The sequence below is a fragment of the Pieris brassicae genome, chromosome 3, assembly GCF_905147105.1.
Source record: "Pieris brassicae chromosome 3, ilPieBrab1.1, whole genome shotgun sequence".
NCBI lineage: Eukaryota > Metazoa > Arthropoda > Insecta > Lepidoptera > Pieridae > Pieris > Pieris brassicae.
Window position 1 is genome coordinate 11,470,457 of NC_059667.1, and position 25,837 is coordinate 11,496,293.

The following is a 25,837-nucleotide window of genomic DNA, read 5'->3' on the forward strand; positions in this document are numbered from 1 at the left end:
TGTGAATTCGAAGACGTTTTTCATTTAATTACATTATCCGTCAATTTATAAGGACAGTCGTCTTATCTGTCATAGAAAACTACAACTAGGTAAACTTATGGTAAATGATATGGCAAGAGTTATGGCAAATAATATAAAATCCCTCCCTCATTAATCTGCATCATGATCTGTAAAATAAAAAATGATATTTTAAAGATATTTTTAAAAAAGTCGAAGAAAGCAGTTTCACAACAATTATATATATATATATATATATATATATATATGTATAATGTTTGTTCAAGCAAAGATAATTAAAGTTTAGACCAGGAATGTTTATATAAAAATGAATATTCCGATAACGCTGGCTATAGTGTGATGGCGCCACTCATAAGAAGGAATCCTTTATATTATTTAATTTCGGGAAAAGTTCATACAGAAATTTTGCTAAAACTAATTTTACATCTTTACAACATAATAATTGAGTATCAATATAATTTTGTAAATATTAATGTCGAATCCAAATCATGAAATATGTAATATGTATCGCTAGATAGCACTAAAAGAAATCAGCGTTTGTAGTGTTTAGTCATAATATCTAGTCATAATGCTATTTACTACTAGATGGTGCTGTCCACAAATTTATAGACATATTTTCCTTTGTGCCGCTTCTCTATAATTTATTATTATTCATAATGTATAAATATAAGTATTTTTTATTCTATAAAAATTAAAATAAATAAGAATAGCTAATACAGAACATTATGTTTTTGACGAATTAAACAAAATGTCCAAATCAAGTTTTCCGCGCAAATCCAATACTATAATATATTATATCATCATGATATTATCAAAGTATCAATTTATTTGCCGGTGGTACGTAAGTAACAATTGCAATATCCTACGTCATTGTTGGCTCCAAATCCAATTCAATAAATTTTAAAGTGTCGCATCTTACACATTTGCGGCGTTGCCGCACTTGCATATTGCAGTCGCTATTCAAATATTACCAACCTTTTCTAAGCATTTTAAAGCGATATCTTGCAGCGGTTTTCCAAATTTTGAATTATTTGGTAAATATTTGTAATTTTGTTATGGCTTCTGACATCCGTCGTCAAAATTTGTAATTACGACGAGAGTTACGGCTTTTCCTTAACAATGATTTGTCGATTTACTTTAATTGTCTTTGGTTCAAGTGGTCTAAACAGGAATATAAGTAATAGGTTGTTTAGTTTTTTGTTTGCTCACCAAGGGGTACCTGGTGTAACAGGCTCTAACAACTGCATACTAAAAATCGCAGTAATGATAATTAGTCTCAATCTTAAAACATTGACAACAAAGTTGAAAAAACTCACCTAGATACATGGTAGAAAGATACATGACAGCAAACCCTGTTGTCACAGCGAAGAACTGTGCAACACCCGCTGAACGTTTTTGTTCATGCCAGCGAGCTCTTTCCCTTGGAAGAACTTCACTCACGGTTACATACAGAAGCGTTCCAGCAGCTAATGCCTATAAGAGTAGATATTCTATTCAATGCTTATCCCCGACAAAACGCCTTTAAAAAAATGTAAGCAAATCCTATTTTTGACTGTTTAATTGCGTTATAGTTTAAGAATAACATTGAAAATGTACTAATCTCAAAGTTACATATGTCATGTTGTAGGTTCCCTCGGTCGCATATGAAACTGCGGCGAATAGTAATTAACGTAAGTTTTAGAAACGCGCAGAAATTAGAACAAAGAAATAATAATGATCATTTGCGGCTACAATATTTTTTTACGGAATCAACAAGTGTACATAAAGGTTAAAGCATAGTTTCTTAATAACTAATATTTAACTATTTTAATATATTCCCCTATCTGTTCCATGAGAACGGACAGTACTTGATCAATTTGAAGTACAGCCTGTTAATCCTCCTCCTGCTATCAGTGAAGTGTAGTGGATCTTGGGCGTATCTTGGCCAGATTTTGGATATACATACTTATATATTTCCGCATCTAATGACACTGTTTGGCGCACACTGTACCTGCATGATGGACACAACAACTGAATTCTTCAACTGGCTTATAGCATCGAGGCCGGCACCTACCCCAATGCCTGCAACTGACCCCCCACTGAAGAGTAGAATTGACACTATGTGAGCGGAAAGGCTTCTTCCATTCGCGCACAATTCAGCCCCAAGACAAAAACCCACTACAAATTTATGACAGGCCACTGCTGCTAGAAGAAGAAGAACCTAAAAATATAAAAAAAAACGTAGGATAGTAAAGTAAAAAAGTAGTAAAAAAAATAGGATAGTACAAGCTTGTATTTTAATAGTTTCGTGTTTAATATGTAATTATTTTATTTATTTAATAAAAAAAAAATGTTTAGTTACTAGGTAAATGTAATAATTATATATCTTGGGTACGAATCCAGGGAATTAGAAGTTTCACCTTCAGAGGCACAATCATACCCTTACTTATAATATGAGCGGTTTACCTAATTATGACCACTCACAAGGGATTGTGACGTTTCCCATATCATTAACCAAATATAGAAAAGTGATTTATAATTAATATGACACTTTTTACGATATAAGTTTACCTTGAAACAATTGAACAAAGTTAAAACACTGATTGTTTCGATGTAATTGATATCAATTGATAATTGTTTATATTACAAAAAAAAAACGATAAGAAAATACGCAATTTGCCTACTGTATATTAACTATATTTCAACAGTCAACTAAAAATATAAATTAAATCGTTATAAACTATGCTTTCTTTATTATTAAAACCATAACGACATATCAAAATGAATACCTAGCAGTACCTGCGATGCTGTTTCTTGCAGTCCAATAGCGAGTCCTTCCAAAAAACTGTGCACAAGCAACGCGCATAATAATCCTATGACTCCCGAATAACTCTTATTACAAGGTGCTTTATGGCTAACATGACACATACGAGGATTATCAGCAGCACCACCACATCTTTCTCTCATCTCATCATCCCTCAAAAGATGAGATTCTTCCGTCCCATAACTAGTTCTCTCTCTTTGGATGTTGTTGTTTGCGCCGTAAAATAAATGAACCAATTCATCTACAAAATAAACCAGAAAGAAACCAACACATAACCCAAGTTCTGAATATTTTCCTAGCATTTCTCTGGCTTCCGGAAGAATGTGGGTGAGTGATGTTGATAGTAGAACACCACCTCCAAAACAGAGCAGACAAGAAATAAGAAGGGGATGCCGTTGTCTGGCTCTTTCTGAAATAAACACTGGTGCCATACCAGCACCAAAACTCCCAAGCCCCAAGGCTAGCATAGATATCACTTTTGCAGTTGACACCTCCATTTTGGTCCACACTAAAACGTTTTAAAAATATGTATGTAATCAAAACACGGCGTGTAACTGACACGACCGACGTCTGCGCACCGGGCTATCTTGATAGTACTGTGTGTTTTGTAATAAAATACCCCTTTTTCGTTAAACACACGCATAACTTCAAACCTAAATACAACGACATAAGATTGTATATTTAACGTTATGGATTAAATGTCAACTGACCAAGGACTAGTTTAATTGGAACTAAACGATAATGCGAACTTAAGGAAGTACGCGAATAAATGCAAGGGCGTGCTGGTTCTTCGTATACTGGTTATGAGGACAAAGACATTATTTACAAAATCAGTCAATATTGGTCAATAGGTAAGATATTTTGTAAGGTCAGTTGAATGTAGTTATTAAACGTAACGAATTAAGTTCTTTTGAATTATTACAATACTGCTTCAATGTTTAAATTTACAAAACTCCTTGCGAATACATTTCTTTTTTGACAATTCATTATTAGTGTACTCCGTATAAGAATTTTCCTTTTTACGTTGTCATTATAAAAACATAATGTCACTCCTAACCGATTTTCTTATCTGTCAATATTTTAAACATTAACAAGTTCATCAATAGACAAAATGAATGAATTGCTTCAAAAACACGGGTGTTCTAACGTATTCAGCGTCCCCGAAGGCCTCAGGGAATTAATGGCAGATATTACACGTGAAGTAAGTATTGCCCACAACTGCTATGTCTTATTATCTTCCATATCATATGGTAAAGGGAGTGGATTTAATTGTTATCTTGTGAGACTTATCCAAGAGGAAACCAATTTTCACATACAAAACAACAAAATATTCTAGAACCGAATTTTGTTCGCGTAGTTTAAGAATTAACTGGAAATAAGATAAACAGGACATTACGCAATCGTAAAGTGATAAGCAGAGCTTTCAATTTTTTAAATTGCATTACAATTTGCTTATCGATAACACAATTTTGTATACCAGCTTGGTAAGAATTTGGAAATACGTCGCCCGTATTGGGGATTGCGAGTGGGGGGCGGGAAGGAGGACGGGTAGGTAAAGGACTGAAAAAAAAACAATAAATCTAACCTAACCTAACAAGAGATAATAATAGGTTTTGGTTGGTTTGGTGGTTTTGGACAGTTCCGGCGCTACGGGAATTGCGGGCTGTATTCCACCCTCGCGTACCAAAGCACAGGCATTATGCAAAGCGTAGCGGCTAATGCTATGTTGCGGCTCACTCCGTGCCTGATTTAAAATAACTCAATAACTAATAGCGGTTTGCGTTTCGTTTCACATGTTCTGAAATACATGCCGCTTGAAATAATATAATAATCAATAGAAAAGTATAAAATGTTCGTTTCGTTTAATGAATTTCAATACAATACACAAAATTATATTTAATTTTTTAATACTTAGACTCAACTCCGGCAGTCAAAATTACTTGGAGGGGTTCTAGTTAAGGTCTCCCGAGACACCTATATCAATATCATCAAATTCAGGCGACGTATTATTTCTAAATCTAACCCTACCAGCTTGGCTTTTAAAAAGGTCCTCTTGAGTATCAGAGCAGTAAATAATAATAATATATATTTAATTAATTTCCAGGTTCTGCGCGAACAGCCTAACAAACTTTTCGACTTTATCGCCAATTATCTCTCAGTGTTACTCCTTACGCGTGAGCACGGGGTCATGGCGGTTAAGGTTCTGGATGATTTATGTGACTGCAGACCTTCCGTATCCGAACATCTAATGCAGCTGGGTCTAGCTGGCGAACAAGCGAGGGATTTAGCTCAGATTATCAAGCAAGAGATTGAACAATTTGAGCCTGTAGCTGGAAGTGGTAAAAAGAGGCGCATTGAAATGTTTAATAGTTATTATTTATTACTACATATCCAAATTAAATATCAATACTTATTTAGAATTATGCTTATTGGTTTTTTTTTTTGTTATTTACTACGCTTTTCAAATACTTTTTTCTCATCTAGTACTATTACAGTTTATATTTATTATTTATATTTGCAGAAAAAATTAAAGAAATGCAGATAATGAAAACAATACTAACGCGATCCACTTTAGACGAGATGATGGCGTCAAAAGTGTGTCAAGTCGCGAGAAACGCATACAGAGATTACTGGTATAGAAAGAAGACACTAGAACAGGTAATTAGGGGTTTTTCCCGAAATAATATGGAGGTATTTGAAGTACATAACGGGTAACCATTATCATACAATTTTAGTCTATGAAAACTCAACCCGACGCACCGTGGGAGATAGCGGCGCAACACACCCTAGAAATATATAAAAAAACTAAACCATCATTCACAGAAATGAACAGAGCTGCTGAAAAAATACAGGTAATATAAGATTTGAATGGAACTGGGAACTTTTTGGCATTAGAAAATTATTAATTAAAAATAATTGTTTAAATAACAACACAATAGAAAACCATTTATTATCCGACGATTATTTAATGTTTAAAATATTAATTTTTTTGTGTACAGATAACAAATCGTTTTCTGTTGTGTCGTTATTTAAAGAATTCGCCCATCAGATGTTTTTATTTGCACACTGGCTGAATTCACAAGAATTGGATTATTTATAATTAGTTACAAATAAGTTTATAATGGTTTAGATTTTAAGTTTTTACTTGTTATATTTATATTATGTTTTGAGTTTTGTTTTCTATTGTATTAGTATTAAGTTACTGTAAAAATAGGAAATAAATAAATAATAATAATAACATTGCCAGCTATTTACAGCAGGCGCTTAAATTAATCTATCGTTCTTGACAACTGATCCAAGAAAAGATGAATGACGATACCTTTCTTACATTTTTTTTTTTCTTTTTATATACATACCTAGGATGATCAAACATATTAATTAAAGCGATATAAGTAGAACTATGTGTTTAATATAATATATTTCTTAGGCGGCTTATAGAGGATACCATCTTCGAAGAAACCTCCTAAAACATTTGAAACAAAAGAAGAAGGGTCCAAAAGTGGAGTTGCCCGGCCCACCGCTGGACATTGGCGGGTCTAGGGAAATTGAACTGGGACCAGTGCTTGTAAGTTTACACATATTATTTAAATAATAATTAGACTTTAATGTACCCTAACGTGATACAAGATATATCAGCGTGAATACCTTTTTTTAATTTTCAAAACACTTACTTACGTTACTTACGTTACTGGTGCTACACTTTTAATGTAATTGCTGCAATAAAAAAAGATAATAAAAGTAGGTGTTTACCCATTACTGGTGGAAAGATCACAAATAAGAGTGTGACTTAACATGAAGCTTTTACAATAATTATTGCTAATAAGTTATATTATATTGACTTAAGTTTCTATAATACTAGTAAAGTTTTGACAGAATATTCGTGTATCCGAGATAAACTTAAAACTAAATTGTAAAAATCATTGCCCCGTTTCATTAAACTAATTCGCCTCTTTTCATGACAACGTAAACACAATTCGTCAGATAAAGACGTAAGAGAACTTTAGTTGAGAGTGTAATCCTCCTGATTTAGTTTTATAAATAACGGGTTTAGAGTTAAATCAAATCAAACAAATTTCAAAAGTTTAAGTCGTCTTATTATTAAAAACGCAGTTCTTCTACATATATTAATTAATACACGGCATTATATTGTACGCATATAAAGTTACATCAAGATAATCAGAACCAGAAATTAATGATAAGGAAACTTGTCGAGGAAATTATAGTTAGAATTATTACTACACTAACACGTGTTAGCAAAAAATAAATAAAATACAATAATAGTAGACTCGTTTGTAAATACTCGCCGAACTGGAATAATAATTTCAAGAGACAACTGGGGAAAAACCGTAAATGGCGTTTTAGCATTTCCCGAGCCCTTAGGCTAAATTTACACTTTGTTAAGGTTTTTCATTGTTCATGTTTCTTTGAAAGTTGGTTATTGTCACTGCATGTTTCTTTGAAAGTTGGTTATTGTCACTGCATGTTTCTTTGAAAGTTGATTATTGTCACTGCATGTTTCTATGTATCAATTGATTAAAGCCTCTTTTGATTCCAGTAATAAGCCAGCATGCTCCGACTGCTACTGATTAAGCCAAGTATCACAAAACATTCACTTTGTATGAGATCGAAAAATATCACGTTTATGTAATTTAAGCTATCTCAGTTGAATCTTACACACGTTGGTCCAATTCTCCGGTAACCTATGGGACATTTATTTCTCTCCATCTTTTCTTTATTTTTCTTTCTAAAGATAGGATATACCGGCGGCAATTTTGGTATCGTAGGCTCGATATACACCGGTTCCTTAAATGGACAAGTACAATTAACCAACGCTGATAATTCTCCCGCTAAAACTGGATGCTTCCCATCTTCCTTAATTCTATCTGGAGATGACAGATACTTTCGGAGCTCTTCAAATTCAGCGATCGATGTAATCTTGCATTTACAATCATCACTCGAAACGAGGATAAGGCACGAGGAAAATAAAATACTTAATAATTTAAACGCCATGTCGCTCCGAGCGTTTGAATGGATGTGAAGAATGTTGACGGCTGTTTTATAATATAGTCTCTTCTGGATTTTGTCCGGTTGCGTTACAAGATTCCCGTAATTTAATTGCATTTGGGATTTCCTAAGATGCTTCTAAAGCACTGCAGGCTTATAATCGACTGATCAATGTTATTCCTAAACCGCCGGGCAAAACAAATATAGCTAGCGCATGACTAATAAAAAGGATTTCTTTTTACATGATTCAATGAACTTTAGAAATTTTGATTTTGTCATGGATAAAAGTTTACAATGAATCACGGTATACGTTTAATTTTCTTTTTCTAAGTTTTAAAACAAATATTTCTTAACTATTATGATTAAAACCTGCCGGTACATTGTGAAGTTCTCGTCCTAAGACCCCTCAAGAAAAAAGGCACTCACGACAAGATTTTTAACAAAAAATGTATAACCGTCATTTATTTGAGATACCATGGAAATACGGCATGGACCCTTTATTGATTATGGTTGAAGTGTGAATATTTAATATTACCGCCCATTTTTGGAAAACAGTCATGTTTTCTTAGGTTATATATACATATCTATATGATACAGCGATAGGATGGCATATTATATCGCTAGCTGTTATTTTTGACACAATATGGTTTACTAATTATAAAGATATGTCGACATTTATTCGGGTTTTTAATGATTATGTTTAGATAAACCTAATTATGAGGAAACAGTAATTTTAATTAATTTATGAATTACAAATGACACTGACAAAATTGTAATGACGTCTTTATTCTAACGTCATAGTTTTGATTAATTAGGGAATACGATTTGATTTTCAATAATGAACAAAAAACAAACCGTTTCCTCCTAATATATAATTTTGTATACATTTTGTTACAATATGTAATAAGATAATCTGGACTTTATACCTTCTATTGTTAAAATTTAATACAAATATTTGCTAACCTTTCAAGTAATTTTGTCGTTATAACATAGACAATTCTAAAACAGAAACTCCGTGTACCTAAAGACAATGTCCGACCGATGTTCGTTGAGCACACCACACAGAAGCTGGGAATACCGTACGACCCGATGTTGACTATCACCCACGTGCCAGAAGACCAGGAGTCCATAACCAGTGCAGGAAGTAGAGGCATTGGCAGGTTTACTGACAGACCAGCCATTAGAACTTCAAGTATTGTTAGCAATACTGCACCAGGTGAGTTTTTTTGGTTACTTAAATATTTAATATCAAACCAGTTCCCACTGAAGTTATGAGATGTATCATAATTCACAAGACCGAGTTACATAATTTTGTATTATTAAAATGTTTAAACCTTCTTCAGATTACGATCGTTTCAAATGTTCTTATTTGTGCCATTATGTGACAGTATTATAGCTGTGCCAACGCGAAAATAGGATAAATATTCAAATTCATTCATTTAGTTTCTTTTAAATCGGTTAAATGATCGGATATTCGGTTTCTCAAAACTTAAATCTGTATTATTACCATTTTAAGTTTTGTAATAATACATTTTTAAGTAAGACCCCTGAGATAACTTACGTGCAAATCGTTCGTTTATAATAAGATTCGATTGGTTTTAAATTCCTGAGAATGATTAATACACGATAATTTAATTTTCAAATTTCAAGTGCAATGAAACAAGCCTGAAGGTACCTACTTTCGTGACAAATAGGCTATACTTACACAGGTACCATTAAAATAATAGTTCAATTGAATTGACCTCGTGGTCCTTAACACTAACTCAAAATAACTTTATTCATATACCCAAGTTCATATATGAACGGCAATAGAAAAGATGTTTAATTTATTCTTAATTTACATTTACTAGCCAACACATAAGGCACCACTCATTCCGAGATCTAGGTAACACAAAAGGCATCACTTATGACGAGTTCTAGCCAACACATCTTAATTACATAGGTCCAACAACGTCAGTAAAGGAGGTAGAGGCATCCTCACGTAAATCGGTCTCTGACGAATCCTCAGCCCATGACGTTCAAAGAATTGCTTCAACAACAACAAAACCGCCTCGGCCTACTGACAACTATTTTAAGGAGTATGAAGCAGTTATTATCCGCTGTCTAAATGACAGAATATACGGTCGTCACACTGTTATGACGTTTTGTTTGACAAATTACATTCATGATCCTGATGTTGAACAAATCAACGTCAAAAATATTAGAAGCTTCAATTTTACATTTACAACTTTGATTCAAATTTTACTTACCCATATCTGTAACGTATGGAGTGTTTCGCTTATGATGATCGATATAAAATGCTCGCTTAGTTTTTAGTGATGAGCAAAACCCAACAAAAAAGAATAAGACCGAAAAGTGGGTAGACATAAATTGCAACGTACGGTAGACAAACATCGCCCTATTTTGATGTTTGCGGAACGATGTAGTATTCATAAAAAATATATATTTATCATTACACTACTATGACTAATCAAATCAAACTTTATTTGTGAAGAGTAAACGTCTAAAAATATTGGATTGAACCTTCCGATACTTTTAGAAGTTTATAATTAGAACTTTGATTTGAATGTTACTGTGCCATATCTGTAAAATATTATATTATATAATGTTTATCATGACCGATATAAATTGCTCTCTTCTGTTTTAGCGATAAGGAAAAGTAAAAAATACATAAATTGACCCAAAGGCATGCGTAACTATTCAAACTGTCCATCTGGTGTCACGAAAGCAGTTTTTTCAATAGTCTCTGATATAGGAATTCCGTGAAAGCCAAATGCCTTATATAGGCATCTGTAATAACGGGCTTTGCCTAATCTATCAATATGATCTGCTATTACCTCTAACTTTTTTCTTAACTAATAAAATTGGGCTGCAGAATGGAGAAGAGCTCTTTTTATGCCATTTTCTTTTAAATCTCGAATCATTTTCCCGAATTTCTCGAATCAAGGTACAATTTGACCAGTTTCAAAAATACTTATATTGTTAGCAATACATTGTTACATTTGTTGTACTACGTTAAATAGATGAACAATAGTTAATAGCTTAATTTATTGCGTTACGTTCGTCATTTTGACGGTAGTAGTAATTTTTGCTCTAAATGACTCTTACGATGGCAGTAATCAATCCCATTCAATAACCTAAGTGCCACCATAGCTGGAATTATTGTTTCTGAATTACGACGAAATAACGTTAGGTTTATGGGGATTTCTCTCTTTGCAGTCCCGGGATAAATGACTCGGTTTATTATAAGTAAAACCAGACCATGAATTTTTTAACAATATTTTTACTCTCTATTTTCGATTTTACGCTTACGAAATGTTTTAAGGACTGATACTATTTAAGTAATAAATGAATAATTCATAGCAATTCGAGATCGAATAAACTTAGGGTAAATACCTCTGTCCAGCGCATCCATAACCGGATGCGCGTCGGCATCGGAAGCTTTTGGTCCAATCGTCATAATCCGTATCGTCGTAGCGAGCTCTTGCGCCAATTCTGCACATCATTCGCGTACCGAAACTCGTTGCGTAACGTATGGATCAGCTCCTCCTTCACTTGTTCCACGTCATAATTTGACTTTGATGTTATTAAATGATAATGACAATGGCAGCTGACTAATACCATTGCTTCAACATAAATAATAAATACTATTAAATTACTACAGACTATCAAATTAAATATCAATCTTAAATATTATTATCATTATATATTAATTTTCGCCCATGTACGCTTAGATGGATAAAATAGAATGCCTAAGGATTTGTTTAGTTTGTTAGAAGCAAACTTCGTCAAAAGTATCATATCATACGTCTAACGTCTAATAACCTTCTATCCTAGATATTGTAATAAAACTAGTGACATTCTTAGATAAGCCACTATATTCGCGAACATTTATAGAAACCCTAGACAATATAAATAGAAAACTTGTACGTAATTGTCACTCTTTATATTCCATGACTTCATGAGTGACGTATTTATGATGTAAGCGAATATGTAATAGCAATCGTGACATAATTACGGTATTTCTAAGATACGGGTGCATTAAGTACGTTTTTTTCAAGTAATACTTTGGTTTTTTAAGTACAAAGTGTAATATTATCTTAGCATTATATTTATATATAATATTTTGGGCAATGGCCAAGAAACTTCATACGTAGTTTTAAAATGATTTTTATTTACGTATTATGTATATACATTGATTTAATAATTATATGTGAAGCCCATGTACTAAGAAAAAAAACTACTATTCTAAAATTAAATAGGCGTAGGTAAGTTATATAACACAGTTTAGTAGATAACTAATATCGATGAAAATATTTATGTGTTTTACAACAGTCTGCCATGTAACCGTAACCTTGTTTATCATGCTGTTAATGAGATTTAAGTTTTCCTTTAGTTTAGGTTATTATTTGTTATCTTTTTAGTCTTAGTTATTAATAATTTTTAATGTATAGTTTTTATTTTGTGTTTGTTTGTTTAAATTTTTTCCTTTGATAGATTACTTAAGTTCTAAAAAAAATATGTGTATGTGTGTTAAATGTGTGAAAATGTCATATTTTCTTGTATTTTTTTAGGCATACACATTGTTTTGGAACGTATAAATAAATAACTAAGTTATTATATAGATACATGGTGCTCATATTGCAATACAAATATTGCAATTATACATCTAAATGCCCATCGTAATTTAACTAAAATGTCTTTAACTGAAGTTCAGCTATCGCCTATATAAGCAAGTAATAAATGATTGGAAATATCGAACAAAATAAGTAACAAGTTTTAATTGGATAATCAGGCGCAAGACAGGTTTTAATGACGGCCACAGTGGAAATGAAGGGTCCAACTTCAGTCGTAGAATCCACGCCCAAGATATCCTTCGCTGAGGTACATTTCTTCATAATACTATTGGCTACTTCTGAGCTACTTATTTTTTACTAATACATTCGTTGTAATGAATTGCTATATTAAGAAGGTGGGAATTTTAAGATAATGAACATTGATTTAAATTATTCTTTGTAATATTACTTACATACATTTTATTTTTATTAATCCCTGTAGTAATAGTTATAATAATGTTAACTAAAGAGTTACTGAATTATTTCAGGTGCCGCCGGAGGTGATTCCAGATTTCCAATGGGAGTTTTTAAAAGAGAACGATGTATCTTATGCTGCAGAACAGGAAATACCAGAAGATATACCAGGTAGGTATTAAAAACAGCAGATTTGTCTGCGATAACAACAAAGACTTTATGGCTGGCATTGTTCATAAATAGTGAATGAAAAAGAATTTGTGAAAAATTATATTTATCCAATGGAACATTAAAAAGAAAATAGACTAAACACTTGATTATTAAAATGTTACATTTATGAAAATTGTTATGAAATATGTTTAAATTTTTCCTTTATTTTAATTACAGACCAATAAATGTATTTTTTTCAGATGACAAGACAGATGGTGATAGTGAGAGTATACTTGCGTCAGCGCCATCTACAGCTCGCGACTCAGCTTCTATAACAGACGTAGAAGATGAAGGTGACAACGCTACAGCAATAACTGATGAGGAAGCAGGATAAATGACTATGATTATGTTACGAATACAATGCTACATAATTTTTAGTATTAACTTTATTTAACGTTTGCAAGAACTATATTTGCTTTCATGATTTCTGTCGAAGATAATAATATGCTTTAAGAAATTAGTTCATTTTACTTTTATTAAATATTATAAGAAATAACACGACTTCTTATTTCAAAGTTATCACATATAATAACAAAACATCGCCTTGGTCGTAGCCGTATAGATATTTTACTCCTGACATATTTAATTTACAAAATATATTTACACAAAATGCAAAATACTTTAAATGAAAATCCAGGCCAAATATCACCTCCTGTAGGATTACAGGAACTTATGTCTGATATAACCAGAGAAGTGAGTATGGAACCAATGTAAATTGTGAGAAGTAGGTGGTGTCTGAGGGAGGAAATTCCAGTCTTTATTGTCATCGTCATCATCATCATCATGATTAATGGCTCTACAGCCTCTCGTTGGCCATCACAATATATCCCGTGCTTTTTGCGTCCAACTTTGAACACCTATTGTTTCGAGGTCCTTGACAACTCCATCCCACCTACGCAGTCTCGGTCTACTTGGTTTTCTCTTGCCACAAGGTTGTACATTCAGTAAGGACCTTGGGGATCTGCCGCATTTGTGCAGTGGACGACGATGGCATCGTCAATGATGTTGATAAAATTCTTTATTGAAGCGAATGCGGCAAAGACCGTCGTCGCAAACAGACCCAATAATTCTTCAAAGAATTTTCCGTTTAAAAATAGGTCCTTGCTAAGGGCCCGATTCTTTACAATATTCGTTATTAATTGAGAACTATTTCAAATTGTAATTAGAAATTAAGACTTTGTTCGCGTGAAATAATAGTCGTCTCAGAATCGAGACAAAGCGCAAATTATGACTCCTGTATGTAGACAAACACATTGAATTTAGACTTATTTATGAATTAAACTAAGAGAAAAGACCAATCCGATTTTAGTTTGCGACGAATTGGTAATCAATTTGTTTTAATTGAAATTATATAAAAAAATCTCTGACATGCATCATCGCCATATTAAAAACTTAACCTTACCAGCTTAGACTTCGTTATCATCTTCTAAATCTGTGCTAAGTATAATTTATTTCGTTCAGGTACTAAGAGCTCAGCCGCAAAACATCTACAGTTTCATAGCTAATTATTTGGAAACCTTACTTGAAGTCCGAAATAACATCTCCATTGCTGCTGACATATGCAATAATTTAAATGAAAGCTGTTACCAAACAGAATTGATTGAGGAGCTAAGAAATATCGGTCTTATTGATGAAGACGTAGACAAAGCTGCGGATATTATTAAAGATTTTTTGGAAACTGATAAAGGTATCAAATATACATCCTAATGTAGAAATTTTTAACTAGTGGTGTTGGGCTCAAATTTCTAACCCTTTTCTTCAAAGGCTGTGATTATCATGCCTGTGAGTGACCGTCGAATTTTAAATCTTAGTTGTGCTCTTTTTTTCTCATTGTTTTTTTTACTTTATTCATTGCATGCAAATGCACGACTAGGGTCACACTTATGCTGGACTCACGATTCCTAATAGAGAGTACTCAAAATAATTATTGAGTTTTTCACGTTTTTATTGAAATCAATGATTATATAATTTTTCTATTACAGTGAGAGAAACAAACTTATTTCTGCAAATATTAAGAAAAACCAGTACACAGGAGAGTCAACTAGCGGCAATTCAAAATGCAGTGCAAAAGGCTTTTCGAAAACATCGATTAAACCAATCTAAGGTACTTTAAAACCTTCTATTCGCATAAAACTGTATATAACATTAATATTTTGTAAATTGTTTTTCAGATAAATTCCTGTCAAAAAAATGCAGCGTGTAAGTTTTTAATATATTATCAGTAGCTTAGTAACATTTATTTTTAAGTCAGTTACAGTTTAAAAAATATGTTTTTATAGTACCCGTTCAATGGAACACTCTATCTGCGTAATACAAAAAAAAATATGTATAATTTTAGTTAGTTCAGGCCAATCGTTAAGGCAATGATTTGAGTCGATGAAATATAAGCAGTTGTTGCTCTGTTTACAACTTAAAGATAAAAAATATTATACTTCTGCCACCAGGGTAGCGCTGCGTTGTCAATTGACACCCCCTTGAAAATTAAAAAAAATACAGGTGGGTATACTATATCGTTTGCTCGTATCTGTCTCTTTCACTGGTTTGTATTGCTTATCAAAAAATTTAAAAATGAGGCATACACGCCACTAATATTCCGAAAGCAGACCATTTGAATTTTTCGAATGTTATTTGTTTATTTTTTTACTTTTTCATGTTTTTTTTCAGATCGAAATTCATAATATGTGGTCAATAAAATTAATCTTACTACAAATAATTGCATTAATTAGCCATAATACTTTTCCTCAAGCGGAGTTCAACGCACTGTAATAGTTAATATCAGTCCGTAAAATGTATGCAATTTTTTTGTATTTAGGGGTTCTAATAAACCGAATGGACACAAGTACACTTACGATCAAATGATTTAGTATCGACTTACAGATTTAAACCCCTGTAGCTTAAAAACGCAGTAACGTACGACCTTAATTCATTTTTCTTCTATTGTACCTTATGACAATGACCTTATTGTACGTGTTCCGGTCCGGTGGTGGAGAGGCTGGCCATATGTCACTCAGGTCTCCTGTTACAGAGACCAGTCTCTCACATACACTTTCAAATGTTATCATCTTAGTTTAATCATAATAACCTTCTATGTATATGTGAGAGAAGAAATAAAATTGTTTTTTTTTAAATTGTTGTATTGGTCCGAACTTTTATTCCTATCAGTACGAAATACGAGCGAATGAATGCTTGCCATCTCCATAGTTACTACATTCCGTACCAAACTCTGTCAGAACAAAACAAAAGATTTTACCATGTCAATTGCATCATTAACAATTTAAATTACAGAATATGAAAAGATTTACATTCAAATTCCAGGTGATACCGCTTCATCAACATCTCTCGCCGGATCTTACATAGAACTTCCGAGGCATGTACCATATTCGGCGCATGATAACCTTTCCATTATAGCAGAAGGTAATACAGCAAGTTTTGACACTGAAAATATATCAGATATTTGTGTTGACGAGTTTGATAGTGGAAGCGATAGTTTAACATTATCCAAAAATGTAACCTTTTCTCTGGCTTATTCTTAATTCACTACGAATAATTAAGTAAAATATCATGAATAAAAATAATAGAAAATTCATTTAGATACTTGTGACCTTAAGATTTTTCTATTTTGTAATACTTTCTTTATATTTAGATTAATTTATATATTTAATTTGCTACTTTATATATTTTTATGGCTATCTGAAAAAACTATATTTTATGGTACCTTTAAATTTTTATAATTATTATATGAAAATAAAATCAAAGTGTTTTTTTGTATATTCTATTTTTAAATACATAATTTTATCCGATTCTTCAATGTTAGAAGAAATAAAATAGGCTTTTATTATGCTTAACACAATTGTGTACTTATTCTAATTATAATATAAATTCTATACATTTGGTTTATTATTAAACTTAACTAAAAGGTGTAAATGAAAATGTGTGCTCTCGTAGAATTGATCTAAAACAAAAACTGAAACTAAAATACAATTGAATAAAAACAATTTTATAACAATTATGTATCTATAGTATGAAAATTGATTATAAGTAACTAACAAACAATTATAGTTATAGAATCTTCATTTCTGGTACAACTTTAATCATGATTATGCAATGTTTTTTTAATAAACGCTAGATTTTTGAATAGTATTATAAAATTCAAACGACTTAAAGTAGGATATAAAATAAAAATCACAGCAAGAACGCTCAAAATATATTCTAAGTGACATATAGTAAGATAAAATATTTATTATAGGTAACAATAGTCTAAAAAGACCTAACAAAATTAACTTAGACTAGGAATAACAAAATAAACTTGATCGATGAAATTAACTCAAATACCAGTGGTATATATTTACATAAAGCAAATACGCTTATAAGTCAGACACATTTTTAATAGACGGAAAATAAGGCAGCTACACAGTCGTTAGTTAAGTTTTAACAACCATTTAGTAAAGATACCTTCGCCACAGATACAATGGGAAGCCATGCGTTTGATACTTTGAATCCTTCGTTTACTAATGGGCATTAAATTCTATAATTATAGACTATACGATATCGACGGCTTTGACCCTTGAAAGCGTTTAGTGTCTCTGACGTGTATCAAAAAGTGTGAGTTTGACACATTTCAAGAATAATTCTGAGAATTTGGAATTTGCAAATTTAAAACAAATATTTTTAAACAATCCATAACATTTGTTAGTTGCATGACAGTTTCCGACGTTGATTTGTTTAGATTGTTTCAAAGTAATTTCGGAATTTTGATATAAAATGTAAAAAAGCAGAGAGCAAATGAGATTTTTAAAGGCGTTTGCAACAAATGTACTTCGACTTTGTGCTCAAGAAATAAACCGCGTATATTCCGTGTTTTTATCCTAAATTCGTCTTTCGAGTGTAGAGTTGAACCGGCACCTTATTTAAAATAATTTTACAAGAGATCTACGATTAACTTTGGTCCAATTGTGCGTTACTTAAATCTTAATTATATATAATTTTGTGTTCAGTCTAGCTATATTGTGTCGATGCCGCCCCCCATCAACCGGTTCCCATATTCACTGAGTAACTGTAACAAAAACAAGCAGTTAAAAAATATTATTGATTAGAAAATGTAAATATTGAAGTCTTCTTACAAAATCGACCAGCACAATACAATCGAATCCGAAACCTCAAAGCAGAAGTTAATATGAGAAAATACATTTACAATCATTAATACTTTTAAAATATTAACAAACACTTGATAATATTCAAAGCATATGTAACGTCTTACCAACATGGCGATTATAGGGAATGTTTGAAAATGTCAGTAAAGTTAAACCAAACTCTATTTTTTATTGAAATGTCAGAAATATGATAAATAATTACCTTATACAAAAAGATGTAATGGTGTCTGTTGGTCAAAGAGTGCGGTCGTTGCGTGCGTAAGGCGCGTACGGTCCGCGGCAAGTCCGCGCTTCCCGAAGCGAGCGCGCGCGCACAAATGTCCGCCGCTATAAGGGCTGCGGACCTACCGGCCCCCGATGCGCAAACAACAGTGCATGGTCGTAATCCTAGATATATATATATATATATATAAAATAAAGTCGCAGATCATGTTTTGTAATTTTTGTGAGAATAAACGATTTTTTGAAAATTATTTTAATCAATATGGTCATTACACAGCTTTGGAATGGCTTTAATGGATTTTTAATCCCGTCTCTTACGGGATTCTGATCACGTCTTAATTTAAATCACGTTTTTTTAAATGTTTTAAACAGTTAAAAATGTAATGAATGATTTAGTTTTTATGTAAATTGCATACAAACATATCTGCACAAATCGCCCTTATATTTTGAAGTCGGCTGAAAATATCCTAACTCAAACTAAAAGTTTAAACAATTTTTATTTTATATTTTCAGTTATAAAACTCATAAATCTCCCAACCTTCGTTTTCCGAAACAGTCTTCATCTTGCCCAATGTCCCATTGTTCCCATACCCCCGTCTCAATAACTCCTCGGCCTTCGCCGGTGAGTAAACATTGACACCGTTCCCTGAACTATTATCGTCACTCCTCAACTTCGAGAGGTTGTTGTATGACGAACGGTTTTGGTCCTCATAAATTACTTCTAGTCCTGTGAAAAAATTGCAATTCAGTACTTAAAAGGCAACACTGTCATGGCGGTCACGAACCCTCCCTGTATTCGATATTCGCAAACTCTTTCTTTATATTGTCTCAAAATAGCCTTTGTTAGTGGATATGTTATTTTATTTAAAAAAATATCCAAATCGGTCTCTTTACTATCACACTTTAAACACACAAACTTGTGTGTATTGACGTAATTCATGAAAGACTTTAACATAGTTTAATAAATAGAAAACACACTTTTAAAGGCTCAAATTCCGATGCACGAGATTTTTTAAGACTATTAAAGAGTTTTCCTATATTTCGTTTTAGATTTTATTAGCTTTAGTTATTGTATTTTCTATTATGTAGTAAGGTAAAAACAGACCTCAAAATAAGTTTCCAAAAAAATGTTATGGATAATAATCGTATATCCATACAAATATCTGGATAATATAACGCTAAATAGTAATCCCGAAGTACCTTCTTCGTCGTACTCCTTAGCGCCTTGCGAGATCTTCATGTAACTCCTCATTTCCGAAAGGAAGTCTATCACCGAATCGTAATCGTCAGGCACACCCTTGGCCGGCCAGAAGTACCAGAGGTGAGTGACCTCTCTCCAGGTCCTGGTGGATAGGTTGATCAGCTGGATGGCGGAGATGGCGTATTTGTCGCGTTGTTCCCGTTTCTTAAGGATTATTTGGTATTCGCCAAATGTACGCCGGTTATCCGATATTTCGGATGGTGGTAGATATTCGAAGCATTTTTCCTGTAAAAATGTCAATTCGTTGAAGCATAAATAAAATACTTTAAAAAACTGCTTACAGACAACGCCTGTTCTCCTTGCGGTTACAATTTGAGGTTATGTTGAATATTTTAAATACATTTTTTATCAGGAGCAAAAATCTTATAAAGAAAGAAAAACTACAATAAACACGTAATAAAATAAAGATTTTTAGACTTTGGCTTAGGTTTTTTTTATAGAACAGGGGGCAAACGGGCAGGATGCTCACCTAATGTTAAGTGATACCGCTGCCCATGGAAACTCTCAATGCCAGAGCACTTTTAAAAATTGATACGCTCTTTTCTTGAAGGACCCTAAGTCGAATTGGTTCAGAAATACTTTAGTGGGCAACTGGTTCCATTTAGCGGTGTTGCGCGGCTAAAACTACCTTAAAACGCTCAGTTGTAGAACGACGGACGTCGTGGTGGTAACAAAAAAAATACATATATTACGATAAAATCTACTTACAACACCGTTTTCCATATATTCAGTAAGCATGACTATAAGTCGCGAGTTCTGTTCCCATATCATTCGCCAAAAGTCCACGACAGTGTTGGAAAGTGGGGCCTGACAGGCGATGTAGTAGTTGTTAATATTTCCTGGTCCCTGAAAAGCAAACATCTATGTTTTTAATCGCTTTGATTAAAGTATTTAAACTAAATGAATCGACAGCGCTTTTCGCTTGATTTTGATTGGTTAGACGTAGTGATGGATTGTGTCGAGTAATCTAACGCCACAATTGTTTGTATCCTAATATTTGAAATCTAGACAAAGATGATCTAAAAAACTTAAAAACTAAAGCTTGATTAGTATAACAAGTGATTTTTCTTACATTCCTTACATCTTCTAACATTTTATACGTGAGCTACGCTAAACATTGAATCAGCGCTTGAGTTTATGATGACGTTCATGCATGACTAATATTCAAAGGTAATAATAGAGACGTTAACGAAGACATGAAAAATTAATTTAATTCTGGAAATGTAAATAAAATAATTTCTCATAATCAGCACAAAAATGTAAAGAATTATCTTAAATACTGGATTTAAAAAAAACAATAACAAGGTACCACGAGTACTTCTCAATGTGAGAACATAGGTCCAAATAATAAAGTGTGCCTACTTTATTATTTGGACCACAGAGTGTCCACATCTTTTAAAATTAAGACTAATCTTTATTTCGTTGATTTAATTGATACAGTAAAGTTTATCTATTTAAAAGTATTATATAGCCAAGTGTACCGTAACATAGTTGGCATTAATATACTCCGTAGTGGAGTCGTTGCCAATCCTCTTCAAGGGTACCCTCGTCTCCGGTAAAGGCAGGACGTTGGAGTAGCGGTTCTTATCCTCACAACCTGGAGGCACCTCCTCCGGGCGTACAGTGACTGTTGGGATCTCAGAAAACTCGGCTGTTATGGAGTCGATGTCCAGAGCGAAGTTGGCAAGAGCCGCATAGTTCATAGGATGGGAAGTCACCTGTAAAAGTAGAACAAATATTTATAATGATGCGACAAGTTAGAATTAAAAACAATTGTGTAATTAATCAGTGATTTGTATCTTTGGTATGTATGCCATTGTCAAATGCCTACACAAGAACAAATATATAAATTCTGAATTTAATTTTTTGCAATAATATACTTTAAAAACCTATAAAATACACAAACATCGATCAGCTATTGCTTTATAAAAAAAAAAGTTTAAGTTATTTTTTTAATACAATACTCAATTGACGATTATATTATTGTAATGTCCGTAAAGATATTTAAGTTATTTGTATTTATCGATAGCTAAGTTTACCTCGTCATCATAGGCCGGGTTGCCGTAACTCCGCTTACTGGCTCTGAGCCGCTGGTTTCCCTTCCTATGGCCCACACTAACGCTGTCCAGACTGTAAGCATCCAGGGAGACGGGTGTGCACCTTTGGGCATACACGCCACGTCGTCCACGCCTTCGTACCACTAACTAGAAATGATAAATTTATTTTTTACATTGAAATCAAGCCAAATTTAATTCCAAAACCTATCTTAAAAATTAATTCAAATTCTCAGGTCCTTATAACTATATGTTACGCTCCTCCAATAGATGCTTATTTGAAATTCCATCTCACAGTTCATCCTTCTTAGGCGAAAAAAGGCTTCGTTTAGAAACTCCGCCATGAAGTTGTGGAAAAGACTGCCCGTCTCCATACGATTGGCTACCTCCCTGACGTCTTTTAAAAGTCTTCTACATAAATATTTCTTAACCATATCCTGCTCAATCTTGACTTTTGTAGTTCTTGTATTTCTTATTGAATTGCTTTGAAATGGCAAAGAATAAGTGTGAGATTAGCATTTTAGTTTTTAGTTATTTTTATTCATATATTTTGTATTATTTTAGATTACTCGTTATGTTACCACTTTTTTGTTATGCACATCTTGCACTTTACCCATCATTTTTATTTTTCCCTTATTAGAGTTACCTGGAAGAGATCGCTTGTTAGCAATAAGGTAGCCCGTTGCATCCCTTATAATTGTGTTATTTGTTTTTGTATAAATGTAAAGAAGTGTAAATAAATTAATTTATTAAATGAACACGGTACAGCGCTGACGGTTCGTGGTTAAGATTTTTCCTACTAAAATTACATGAGCGAACGATACCATGGCTGAACAGGAAATCATTACGCAGAATCAAAAACCTAACTATGTGCCGAACTAACTAGCACGGCTACACGGAACGGTTTGAGTACCATGGAAACATTTGTTTATCCTTCGGTATTAAACGCTGACCAGCCTAGAAACGAATGCAGTATGTTTACGGTATTTTCCCTATAATAATTGTTAGAGATAAAATAGTCACCCGAGCTTTGCAGAACGCTTAGTAAGGTATTTGGTGGAGCTTGAGACAGGAAATGATAAGTGTGAAGTTCTGGGAACTGACGGTTAGAAACATATCTTTAACCGACTTTAATATAATGATATTTATTTTAGTTTGTAAACCTCCTATATTATTATACATATATACCATACGAAAGAAAATCGTCATTGAAACAGATGCAAGATTATTTTTACGTAATTTGTAAGTCGTGATAATTTTATTATTGTTGCTTAAATGTAAATATATTTAAATTAATTTTTCAGTATTGTATTACTATAAATAATAACATTATAAACATGAAGATAACATAAAAATAACAATAAATAACGTTAGTTAAAAATCTGTCATAATGACCACTTAATGTGAAAAGTATGTCTTGACAATGTTAATTTGATGAAGTGCAAATAAATTGTTGAGGTGAGGTGACGAGAATTTCAAGGGCCTACTTGAGTTAGTTTAGTTTACACCAATTGCACTTGACGGAGTTTGTTTCCATCTAAACTAGAAGAACAGGAGATTATACTTGTTTACAACGCATATTGTATATAAACTTACGGAACCGATTTCACAAATTATGTCACCATTACAATTCTACATTCCCCCGGAGTAATATTAGCTATATTTAGCATTGTTAAGAATTATTTAAAGTGGTATATCGAAAGAGATTATTTATTAATTTTTAAACAGTATTAATCTGTTATAATAGAAAGAAGGAAACATTGTTTAATTTAACAAATCTTGCTTAAAAGACATTAATAATTTAATGTAATCTACTTTACACACTACTTACATAATCAGAGGCTTTAAAGTTCTTTTGTTTAAAGTAACGTTAAATTGACGCCTGTCTTAATTAGTTTACCATCACTTGTTACTAATAATATTATGATTATTTTACGACAATTTTGTAGTTTATAAGTTTATGCTAGAAAGTATAAAAAATCATTTTTACGTATTGTACAAATGGAAACACGCCCTTAAAATTTCGTCATCATCATAACTTTTGTTTATAATTTATACTTTTAAAAACATCCTTTGGCGATATAGCACCTACATCTTGACTTAACGGCACAGTATGGCTACGAGAAACTGTAAACCGATTTTAGACTACAACTCCATCATATATACTAGTAGAGTAGAAAATATTCATCACATCTAATACTGAAATCTATCTATTTTGATATTTCGTTGATTAATTTAATTAAAATACGTATTGTCGCATCACCCCGAATTTTGTTTTTGGCATTTTAACAAATAATAAAGAACATTGACACAGAATTAAGTGTTATGAACCCTTTTTTATTACCTTCGTTGGGTCAATTCCCAAGAAAGCTTAATCTTCAATTCGATGCTGAAATGATATACTTGTATTTTGCGATAACGAAGCTTAGAACATTTCACTTAGATTATTATAAATTTATTACGTGCCATTTCTCTTGTAATAATAAAAACGCTTTCTTGTGGCCATACAACTTTTGAATACAGACTGTATTCAAAAGACGCCCTAAGGTCTATCTCTGCGGACCTCGCCCTACACTCATACGCTCTCGTGACGTCGACGCGTGCGCATACTAACTCCAATATTTACAAATTAAAGAAATTTTGCCTTATTGAATTAAAAGATTTTTAGTAATGAACAGTTTTATAATATTGGCGTTAGTAAAAAGCTTAATTTAATCGTGTTTTAGTGACAAAAATTGGTAAGTTTTAAATTTTTCGAATATCTTTAAAAATATTGTATTTCTATATAATTAATGGACAATTCTAAACCGTTTAAATTAGCATTTCAAGCGAGAAATATACAAAAAATTAATTTTAAAATGAATCGTGGCGGGAAAATTCTTAGTAATAATATATTTAGATAGCTCCATTGTCAAAAATATATAGTATTTTAATAGCTTCCTTATTTATTTTGTTTGGCCTGGCACGTAAACATATTAGGTATTACTTAATTAAATGCATTTATATTTGTTTCATTTTGTAAACGTTTGACCCTTTTTGTATATATTGTATTCCATCTTTATATATCTCTTTAATATATTTTTTTTTGATATATATTTGAAAATTGTTTTGAACAGAAACATGAATAAATAATTCTAAATATGCCATGAATTGAATAAGTAATATTTTCTCAAGAATTATCTGTAGATTTAACGCGACACTAGTTCCCACGCATCTCAATTTAAAATCTAAAACTGCAATGCCACAATTTTAAGGAATTCAGGACAATGCAGTAAAAACTATTTATGGTATGTAGTTTCTTTCCATTCTTCTCCATATGAAAATACCTTTTAGAAGGGGCAAGTAGTCTTTTTTTATCAATTCTATGAACTTGTAAGTTTGTCTTTAAATTTTAATAAGCCTTACTGAAATAAATTATTTGGCTTTGACTTTCAGTTACATAATAATTGTCTTGCCTTTTCAATAGTACTAACAAGTAACCATTTTTATTTTATTCTTTAAAAATATAAATTATGTATTAAATAAATATGGAATAACATATGTTTGTAATTGAAATGCTGGGAGACCTGACACAGGTAGTTGTAACATGGTTCCCAAATCTTAAATATTGAAATGCATTTTTTTTAGTTTATGTCAAAATTCATATTTTTTTAACAATAATAATTGTTAGTAAGCTAACATACTCTGTGACTAGAATTGCACCAATGGCAACTCGACGGATAATGAATACCACGAACGAACTATAAAAATTCCAGCAACCTTACACTGTCATCTTACACGTCTTATCGCTACTCAGAACATTTCAGGTGTTATAACTTCATTTGAAATTAAACCTCGTTAGTACATCTGTTATTAAGGTTTATTATGATCTTACTGCATTTTTGAACATTCGTTGTGATTGCAATCGCGATGGATGAGGGTAAAAAAAATTAATTAATTTTTATATCAGCTGGATTTTTTAAATGTAACATGAGGCAAGCGGGCAGGAGGCTCACCTGATGTAATGTAAGTGATACCGCCGCCGCCCATGGGCTGGCGAGTGCGTTGTCGGCCTTTTAAGAATTGATACACTCTGTTCTTGAAGG

At 32.4% G+C, this 25,837-nt stretch overlaps 4 protein-coding genes across 8 annotated transcripts in view; 2 read left to right on the forward strand and 2 right to left on the reverse strand.

Moving 5' to 3' along the window:
• Window positions 1-4: 4 nt before the first annotated feature.
• On the reverse strand, window positions 5-11,364 carry LOC123706820 (zinc transporter ZIP3). Of its 2 annotated transcripts, XM_045656280.1 has the most exons (5): window positions 11,222-11,364; window positions 2,797-3,062; window positions 2,009-2,218; window positions 1,335-1,491; window positions 5-167 (listed from the first exon to the last, which is right to left on the reverse strand). In XM_045656280.1, the coding sequence occupies exons 1-5, from the start codon at window positions 11,283-11,285 to the stop codon at window positions 151-153; spliced, it is 714 nt and encodes a 237-aa protein (XP_045512236.1). In that variant the 5' UTR covers window positions 11,286-11,364; the 3' UTR covers window positions 5-150. The 2 variants fall into 2 exon arrangements, with proteins under 2 accessions (XP_045512236.1, XP_045512235.1); XM_045656279.1 differs by lacking the exon at window positions 11,222-11,364 and having other exon boundaries at window positions 2,797-3,564.
• LOC123706819 lies at window positions 3,823-13,544 on the forward strand. The gene is made up of 9 exons (XM_045656277.1): window positions 3,823-4,022; window positions 4,926-5,160; window positions 5,343-5,479; window positions 5,557-5,673; window positions 6,249-6,386; window positions 8,834-9,041; window positions 12,621-12,709; window positions 12,930-13,026; window positions 13,266-13,544. Exons 1-9 carry the CDS (start codon window positions 3,933-3,935, stop codon window positions 13,397-13,399), a joined length of 1,245 nt encoding a protein of 414 aa, XP_045512233.1. The 5' UTR covers window positions 3,823-3,932; the 3' UTR covers window positions 13,400-13,544.
• A 77-nt stretch (window positions 13,545-13,621) lies between these two features.
• Window positions 13,622-16,774, forward strand: LOC123706822 (sperm surface protein Sp17-like). 2 transcript variants are annotated; one of them, XM_045656285.1, is made up of 6 exons: window positions 13,622-13,758; window positions 14,527-14,752; window positions 15,048-15,169; window positions 15,237-15,264; window positions 15,510-15,561; window positions 16,381-16,774. In XM_045656285.1, exons 1-5 carry the CDS (start codon window positions 13,675-13,677, stop codon window positions 15,512-15,514), a joined length of 465 nt encoding a protein of 154 aa, XP_045512241.1. In that variant the 5' UTR covers window positions 13,622-13,674; the 3' UTR covers window positions 15,515-15,561; window positions 16,381-16,774. The 2 variants fall into 2 exon arrangements, with proteins under 2 accessions (XP_045512241.1, XP_045512240.1); XM_045656284.1 differs by lacking the exon at window positions 15,510-15,561.
• Window positions 16,775-17,254: 480 nt separating this feature from the next.
• Window positions 17,255-25,837, reverse strand: part of LOC123706688 (serine-rich adhesin for platelets) — a 46,288-nt gene continuing 37,705 nt past the window's right edge. For all 3 annotated transcript variants that reach the window (XM_045656035.1, XM_045656034.1, XM_045656033.1), the window contains 7 exons: window positions 21,738-21,902; window positions 21,180-21,416; window positions 20,407-20,544; window positions 19,638-19,923; window positions 18,976-19,164; window positions 18,418-18,602; window positions 17,255-18,118 (listed from right to left, as the gene is read on the reverse strand). In XM_045656035.1, coding sequence (XP_045511991.1) covers window positions 18,065-18,118; window positions 18,418-18,602; window positions 18,976-19,164; window positions 19,638-19,923; window positions 20,407-20,544; window positions 21,180-21,416; window positions 21,738-21,902 — 1,254 coding nt within the window. In that variant the 3' untranslated portion in view covers window positions 17,255-18,064. The remainder of the gene's footprint in view (window positions 18,119-18,417; window positions 18,603-18,975; window positions 19,165-19,637; window positions 19,924-20,406; window positions 20,545-21,179; window positions 21,417-21,737; window positions 21,903-25,837) is intronic.

What these genes read in the sequence shown, in the direction of transcription:
- LOC123706820 (XM_045656279.1), bottom strand. Translation starts at nt 3,318, where the DNA reads ATGGAGGTGTCAACTGCAAAAGTGATATCTATGCTAGCCTTGGGGCTT. An exon ending in TGCAAGAAACAGCATCGCAG is followed by an intron (nt 2,219 to 2,796) that starts GTACTGCTAGGT and finishes TTATATTTTTAG; the next exon opens with GTTCTTCTTCTTCTAGCAGC. An exon ending in TTGTTGTGTCCATCATGCAG is followed by an intron (nt 1,492 to 2,008) that starts GTACAGTGTGCG and finishes CTACTCTTATAG; the next exon opens with GCATTAGCTGCTGGAACGCT.
- LOC123706819 (XM_045656277.1), top strand. Translation starts at nt 3,933, where the DNA reads ATGAATGAATTGCTTCAAAAACACGGGTGTTCTAACGTATTCAGCGTC. An exon ending in GAAAGAAGACACTAGAACAG is followed by an intron (nt 5,480 to 5,556) that starts GTAATTAGGGGT and finishes ATACAATTTTAG; the next exon opens with TCTATGAAAACTCAACCCGA. An exon ending in CCAAGATATCCTTCGCTGAG is followed by an intron (nt 12,710 to 12,929) that starts GTACATTTCTTC and finishes GAATTATTTCAG; the next exon opens with GTGCCGCCGGAGGTGATTCC.
- LOC123706822 (XM_045656284.1), top strand. Translation starts at nt 13,675, where the DNA reads ATGCAAAATACTTTAAATGAAAATCCAGGCCAAATATCACCTCCTGTA. An exon ending in ATCGATTAAACCAATCTAAG is followed by an intron (nt 15,170 to 15,236) that starts GTACTTTAAAAC and finishes ATTGTTTTTCAG; the next exon opens with ATAAATTCCTGTCAAAAAAA. An exon ending in CTGTCAAAAAAATGCAGCGT is followed by an intron (nt 15,265 to 16,380) that starts GTAAGTTTTTAA and finishes TTCAAATTCCAG; the next exon opens with GTGATACCGCTTCATCAACA.